General features: G+C 34.4%; 1 protein-coding gene across 1 annotated transcript; it reads left to right on the top strand.

Annotated features, from left to right (window-relative positions):
• Positions 1–4,298: 4,298 nt before the first annotated feature.
• On the top strand, positions 4,299–7,061 carry LOC310933182 (calcium-binding protein 5-like; the record flags this gene model as incomplete). The annotated part of the gene is made up of 6 exons (XM_083896607.1): positions 4,299–4,349; positions 5,124–5,154; positions 5,260–5,403; positions 5,738–5,847; positions 6,703–6,850; positions 7,033–7,061. 6 exons carry the CDS (start codon positions 4,299–4,301, stop codon positions 7,059–7,061), a joined length of 513 nt encoding a protein of 170 aa, XP_083752733.1.
• Between the last annotated feature and the right edge of the window lie 1,339 nt (positions 7,062–8,400).

Here is an 8,400-nt window from a genome sequence, read left to right as displayed (position 1 = left end):
TGTTTTTGTTTTTATTCTACTGTTTCTAAAAAAAAATGTATTCTTTTTCTCATTTATTTCTTCTGAACTGTCTCTTTTGGTTTCATTGAGGCAGTAATTCACAGCTGAGGTAAATGAGAACATAATTTAAGATTGAAGAAAAATTAAAAAGGGAAACAACCATTTGTCCGATATCTAAATGTTACAGAAAATGATACGCAAACAATAATTTATTTATAGAATATTTGCCAAATTGAGCGCTTTTAAATTACACCATTGCTATTAAATCACCATGTGAATTTATTTTTATGTTTTTATTTTTAAATGTACTGGCCAAACATTTTGGGACACCATCAGCTTTGTTGTTTTTATATCTGTCAAAATCTGAGACCTTTGGCATTTGAATTGGAATAATGTGACTGGAAGTTGAGCTTATAAATGAGCAAACTGTGAATCCATTGAACTCCGACCACATGTGTATGTGATGGTCAAGCATGTCTTAAATAAACCTGGGGTAAGAGAACTTTTTCACAGCAGCTAATTCTCATCATGGCTGCTGTTCATGTGTAAGGGTAGGTCACCCTTAATACTTGGAGATGTATGTTTTTTTTAGTTGTTGTTTTTCTGAACTACTGTATGTTCATTACAACATTGTTTTAACAACGAACTGAATGGTGACATAGGACTGTAATCTGGTGTGAAATCATCAGTGGTCTGAAGGCTCCTCCTCTGGTGGATTCACGTTACAAGTGTTCAGGCACTGAGGGGTTTTTGTTCATGTCTACTGATGGTTTGTATCATTGTGTGTTACCTCATCGTGTGTTAAATCGTAATACGCAGGGTAGTCTACTTGCCGCCTCTTCTGTGCAATCACGATCATTGCCTCTCTAGCACAGTAATACACTGCAGTGTCTTCTGGCTTCAGGTTGGACAGTTTCAGATACACCATGCTGTTGCTATTTTCTCTGGTGATTTGAATTCTTCCTTGCACACTGCTGGCATAAACGGTTTTACTTGCATCATTGTAAATGAGCCCCAACCATTCCAGTCCTTTTCCTACAGGTTTTCTGATCCAGTGCATGCCATGCTGACTGAAAGTAAATCCATTTCCTCTGCAGGATAGACTGAGTGATTCCTGGGGTGATTTCAGCACTGAATTGGAGGGAATAGACTCCATTGACTGACCATTAACACCTAAAAAAAAATAGAAATCAGAAAAACGGTCACAATAGATAATAATTCTTCTTTTTTATATTAAGAGTATTAAATAGCATTAAGTAACTCACAGGGCAGACAGAGCAATGTCAGCAGAACACATAGATTGTCCATCCTCAGATTATAGATGTCAACACTATAGCTTGTAAATAAGGCAGCCAGTCAGTGGGAGGTTAAGTATATGTGAAGTCTTGATTTGCATTGTCATTTAATGAGGGAGGAGCTTATGTTTTTGGCTACCAAAACCTGTTTTATTGTTTAATTTCCATGTGATAAAATGAGTCTTTCTCGATTAGGTTATTTGTTTTTGTTTTTATTCTACTGTTTCTAAAAAAAAATGTATTCTTTTTCTCATTTATTTCTTCTGAACTGTCTCTTTTGGTTTCATTGAGGCAGTAATTCACAGCTGAGGTAAATGAGAACATAATTTAAGATTGAAGAAAAATTAAAAAGGGAAACAACCATTTGTCCGATATCTAAATGTTACAGAAAATGATACGCAAACAATAATTTATTTATAGAATATTTGCCAAATTGAGCGCTTTTAAATTACACCATTGCTATTAAATCACCATGTGAATTTATTTTTATGTTTTTATTTTTAAATGTACTGGCCAAACATTTTGGGACACCATCAGCTTTGTTGTTTTTATATCTGTCAAAATCTGAGACCTTTGGCATTTGAATTGGAATAATGTGACTGGAAGTTGAGCTTATAAATGAGCAAACTGTGAATCCATTGAACTCCGACCACATGTGTATGTGATGGTCAAGCATGTCTTAAATAAACCTGGGGTAAGAGAACTTTTTCACAGCAGCTAATTCTCATCATGGCTGCTGTTCATGTGTAAGGGTAGGTCACCCTTAATACTTGGAGATGTATGTTTTTTTTAGTTGTTGTTTTTCTGAACTACTGTATGTTCATTACAACATTGTTTTAACAACGAACTGAATGGTGACATAGGACTGTAATCTGGTGTGAAATCATCAGTGGTCTGAAGGCTCCTCCTCTGGTGGATTCACGTTACAAGTGTTCAGGCACTGAGGGGTTTTTGTTCATGTCTACTGATGGTTTGTATCATTGTGTGTTACCTCATCGTGTGTTAAATCGTAATACGCACGGTAGTTTACTTGCCGCCTAGCCTGTGCAATCACGATCATTGCCTCTCTAGCACAGTAATACACTGCAGTGTCTTCTGGCTTCAGGTTGGACAGTTTCAGATACACCATGCTGTTGCTATTTTCTCTGGTGATTTGAATTCTTCCTTGCACACTGCTGGCATAAACGGTTTTACTTGCATCATTGTAAATGAGCCCCAACCATTCCAGTCCTTTTCCTACAGGTTTTCTGATCCAGTGCATGCCATGCTGACTGAAAGTAAATCCATTTCCTCTGCAGGATAGACTGAGTGATTCCTGGGGTGATTTCAGCACTGAATTGGAGGGAATAGACTCCATTGACTGACCATTAACACCTAAAAAAAAATAGAAATCAGAAAAACGGTCACAATAGATAATAATTCTTCTTTTTTATATTAAGAGTATTAAATAGCATTAAGTAACTCACAGGGCAGACAGAGCAATGTCAGCAGAACACATAGATTGTCCATCCTCAGATTATAGATGTCAACACTATAGCTTGTAAATAAGGCAGCCAGTCAGTGGGAGGTTAAGTATAATGTGAAGTCTTGATTTGCATTGTCATTTAATGAGGGAGGAGCTAATGTTTTTGGCTTTATCTTTACAAAACCTGCTGTTTCCACACACAGTTCTGTGAAATGATAAAATGTAATGGAAATGTAGTTTATCTGTACAGTGCACATGTAATCTTTTTTTTTTTTAACTTATTGTAGTGCTTCCTTAGTTTCACATGGGTCACCAGGCCTGTGTTAACAACACTTTACAGCAGTAAGCTACGAGGATATGTCTCTAAGAAACACCTCAGTCAAGACAAAATGACACTTTTTTCACACTGAGGTCACATGTAACTATAATATATATATTTGTCAAAGAACTATAATAACCAACATCTCCCACCAAACACTTTTATCTTTACAGGCACCGTTTACACTGAAGGGTTGGTTGTTATATTTCTTAAAGTCTCTTTAAATTAATAAATCATATTATGCAATAATGCAGATATTGATATAACACTGGGTGAAATGCCGCGCTGGCTAAACATTATTTGGATTCCTTTCTCATACATATGTAAAAGGGACAATAATTGAATTTGATCCGCCTCTATGTCATGTAATGTGCAGTATATACTGTAAATAGGATCAATGGTGTTATGTAAAAAGTGATTTGCGGTGTATGCTCCGCAGCAGGAGCAGGAGGTCAGATCACGCTTGTCCGTTTACATGCAGCACGACGAAGAACACAACATTTGAAATGAATTTTTCACCACGCAACCATGAATGTGATGCTGCCATGTTGTTTCGAGAATCACAAAACATTTGCTTTACCATTTAAGGTTATGTGATGGATGGTGATGCACACTTCACTTGTTTTTTATTTATTTTTTTATTAATAATATTCTTAAAAAATATATTTATATTTAATGAATTATAAAGTCCATATTGATTTATTTTTTCCTTTTTTCCTTTATTTTGTAAAAAAAAACAAAAAAAAACAATGGTAAGTCTTACAAAGCCTTGATTATAATCATATTAAAAGTAAAAAAGAAATAAAAACATGCTAACATATTTACACCTTTAATCTTTTTTTCTAAATCTAAATGTCAAAATGCATATACATGATATTCCCCTTTATGCGTGACATTCTGATATTTCCGTCCTCAAAACAACTCTAATCTTTGACTCTGACTATGAAATTGTGTGTCTGCACATGCAGCATTTAAGCCTTTTTTTTTTTTTTTTCTTTTCCAGACCAAAGCCTCAAAGATAATCCATGAGATCTCATCCCTCATCTCTGGCATCACCACTGATCACGGTTTATACACACACGCACTCAGAGAGACGCACACTCAAACCTGCTCACATACTCGCTCTAAAAACAAGAAAACAAATGACACAAGAACACACAACGCTGCATGTTTGATTCACAAACTTCACAAAAATCAGCTCAGGATATTTACTGTCATCATGAGTCTCAAACAAGCCTGTATCTTTCTCAGAGGAGGAACGAGGAGACACGTAAGAGAGAGTACTTTTTTTTACCTCATACTGTTTAATATTTGCATGCCTTTAGCTGTCTGAAATTAATGATTTGTATGTGTGATAATGTTAATGCCATCATCATCTATTCTCATTCTGGAGACATTCATTCATTCTGATGTTTTTTTGGATCTATATATATATATATATATATATGCACTTCTTTTAGTTGAACTATTCATAAACACACTCTCATGATACAGTATATCATAAGTGGCCTGTTTGATAAGATTTTTTCTGAACCACCAACAACTACTTACTTAAGGCGGCTTAGCATAAAGTCTGTGTATGTTTGTGTTCTATATATAGTGTTTTATATATATATATATATATATATATATATATATATATATATATATATATATATATATATATATATACACATATATTTACTTTAGACTTTTCTTTGTCATTCCACCCTGTGTTGTGTTTTATTGTTGTAGTTGCTTTCTTAATTTTACTTTCCTTTTATTGTGCAATTCTTGTATGAAAGGTGCTATCATAAAGTTTATTGTCATAAATGTTATTATTATTATTATTATTATTATTATAAATGAATGACATTCAAAATCCCTGCCAGTTGCGTTTGCACACTGATGATAAGCCCGTGAGCTGCACATATGTGTGACTCTCTTTTAATGTTGTAAATGCACTTTTAATATTTATGTATGTATGGTGCATTTAATATTTATACATCTTTTTTTTTATAAACTATGATGCAAAGAATGACACATGTGTATCACTATTTTGCAGACAAGAGCTCTTACCAATGAAGAAATAGAAGGTAATTCAAGTTTTTATGCTGTAAGGTGTAATAATTATGTTTGCTGTATATGATGATTTTTTTTTTTTACTTTTGTTTCCCTGCATATGTCTGCATGTTCTCCAGAGTTACGCGAAGCGTTTGTGGAGTTCGATAAAGACAAGGATGGTTTTATAAGCTGTAAAGATCTGGGCAACCTCATGAGGACCATGGGTTATATGCCAACGGAAATGGAGCTCATCGAACTGAGCCAAAACATCAACATGAACCGTGAGTTATCTGTCACACACACACACACACACACACATTTAAATGTAACACATGAGTGCTTCAGGAAACAGGTGTTTGTGCAGATTCTGTGTCCTGTGTTTGCATATGTGTAGAAAAAAATAAATGGTCACATGGCTCACTATAGAAGAAATTAAAATAAAACTGTTTCACTTTCTATAACTTAGAATATATATTATATTATATTATATCATATTATATCATATTATATCATATTATATAATATTATATTATATTATATTATATTATATTATATTATATTATATTATATTATATTATATTATATTATATTATATTATATTATATTATATTACAGTAGGAGGACGGGTGGACTTTGAGGATTTTGTGGAACTCATGAGCCCGAAGCTTCTGGCTGAAACTGCAGGCATGATTGGGTTAAAGGAACTTAAAGAAGCCTTCAAAGAGGTGAGCATACACTTTTTCTCTTATGCAAAAAAAAAAAAAAAAAAAAAGAGAGACCTTTCCTGAAAGTGCCCTGTTTTTCACACACAAAACCAAACCCACAACCATTTTACATCTCTCTTGCAAAACAAACGCTTCCAAAAGTGATACCCGAGCTTCGAAACTTAACTTACAAACCACATTTTGTTTTCAGCTTTCCGCCGCCAGCTGCGCACCATATATGTCTGTGTGTGAAAACTAAACTACTATAGAAAATACATGGTGTTTTTCTTACCCTTAACAGAAAGAATGTCACTTGTGATGTGGGTGAGGTGCTGTGGCCAGATCCACATCAGAGACAGGACACAGAGTGTAAATACTGCTAAATAATAAGTAAATAAGTGAATCCGAACCCGACTCTTATTTATGGTGATCAAGCTGTGAATGTGTGAAATTTATTTCAAAATAAATCCCCAAATACCCAACAAATAAATGTATCAGAATAAAGTATTTTTGCCTTTTCAAAATACTAAAATATTACTCAGATTCAAGGAACTCTTTATTTACGATAGATAGATAGATAGATAGATAGATAGATAGATAGATAGATAGATAGATAGATAGATAGATAGATAGATAGATAGATAGATAGATAGATAGATAGATAGATAGATAGATAGATAGATAGATAGATAGATAGATAGATAGATAGATAGATAGATAGATAGATAGATAGATCGATAGATCATTTTCAAGTGTGAGGTATGTCTTTTTGGTTTTTGGCTCCCCTCAGTGGACATTAAATGAACATGTCTACTGTAAAAGGTAACACTTTGTGATTGCAACACTTACTGTTTTTGTACTCCCCCCCCCCATCAGTTTGACATTGATGGTGATGGCAGCATCACTTCTGAAGAGCTGAAACACGCCATGGTCAAGTTATTAGGTGAGCAAACCAGCAAAAGGGAAATTGAAGCTGTGGTCAGAGAAGCGGACAACAATGGAGACGGAACGGTCGACTTTGAGGGTGAGATACAAGTGCAAAGTTCCTGTTAATCCTCACTTAGTTTATTGATTTGTTCAATTTCTTACTCATTTCACTGAAATTGTAAAATTGTTATTGTTCAAACGGTTAAATCAATTATATACAGTTTATAGTTTACCTACAGGAGCTGTGTGTAACAAATGTTTTCTCCATTCTCTCTACAGAGTTCGTGAAAATGATGTCACGGAATTGATGGCGACAAAGTGAACGCAGAGGATTATTTTTATTGACTTTTATGTAGCTAACAGCCCATTTCTCATGAGTATCTTTTTGCCATTATTTTACCGATATAAGTGGGGAACTTAACTTCATCATTTTCCAAAATTCATGAACTCATAGTTCAGAATGTGGGCCAGTTTATTGTCGCCTGGCTTCTCAGAATCTCCCAGAAAGCTGCAGTTTAGAGTTTGTCTGTCATGGTTTGCTAACGAGTAAACTTGTTCTATTGGTTACAGGTTGGAAGTATTGTCAGTGATAAGAATGTCCCTTCCTCTGGGTCGCCCTATTTTTTCCTTGTGTTTAATTTCAATCTAATTGACCTAAAAAATAATGGTTTATTTTATTACGTGTAGTAGTATTTTATGGTTAGGTGGAAACTCGCGGTCATAGTAGCCACCACTCACCCTGGAGATCACTGTTTCTTGTTAAACCAAATGGCCAATATGTTTTTTTTTATTTAATCAAATGCCCTCTGACCTTATTACTTACTTGAATGTTGCATGTTTGATTGATTTTTGTATGGTTTAGGCAGCAGAGATATGCTTGGTTTGGGAAAAGGTTAGTAGTTAAAGTTATAAGAAGGGGGTTTAGGTGGTGAAGTGTTGAATTACTTTCTTAAAAGACTGTTTCCCCCACTTTGTCAAATTAAGAGAAATTAGCAAACAAAAACAGTTTTTTGTGGCCCTAAAATGCAGATCCTACCGTACAAATATGCAGATTAAAAATGCATATGTGTGCTTATGTCATTTTATTTAGATATCTATGTCGAGTGAGATTGTGTGAGGATTCAATATTCTGATCGATACTAATGGAAAATATACTATACCATAATATAGTATAGTAAATAAAATACTATAAACTGACTAATCCATCCTTACATTATTTTGACAATAACAAGAAGAAATGTTCTGCTCATGTGACATCCTGTGTTGTAAACAATCCTTCTAGTCTTGGTAAAGCTGTTGCATAATAATAATTTTTTAAAAAAACAATGAAAATGGTTGTGCGACAGCAGCTTTGTCTTTTAAATAATATGCTTGACATGTAGCATTATGTCACGCTTGGCTTGTTGTGTTTGAATATTACACAATCAGTTCAATGATACACGTCATGTGACTGCATTTAGCGCAGGATATAAAACTGCATGAGCCAGTGAAGGGTTAGTCAATGACAGATGTGATATTCATTCACATAGTGTCCACCGCTGAGCAAATCATACATCATGAAATAACAGGGAGTACATAAATCTAAACAAACTCAAGAATAATCTGTCTCGTGGGGTGGATTAGTCCAGCCTCTGTAATCCACATCGT

Source organism: Microchirus variegatus, assembly GCF_963457635.1.
Source record: "Microchirus variegatus genome assembly, chromosome: 10".
In the NCBI taxonomy this organism is placed as follows: domain Eukaryota; kingdom Metazoa; phylum Chordata; class Actinopteri; order Pleuronectiformes; family Soleidae; genus Microchirus; species Microchirus variegatus.
The sequence above is the reverse complement of the archived record's forward strand: the minus strand, read 5'-3'. Positions and strand labels throughout refer to the sequence as shown.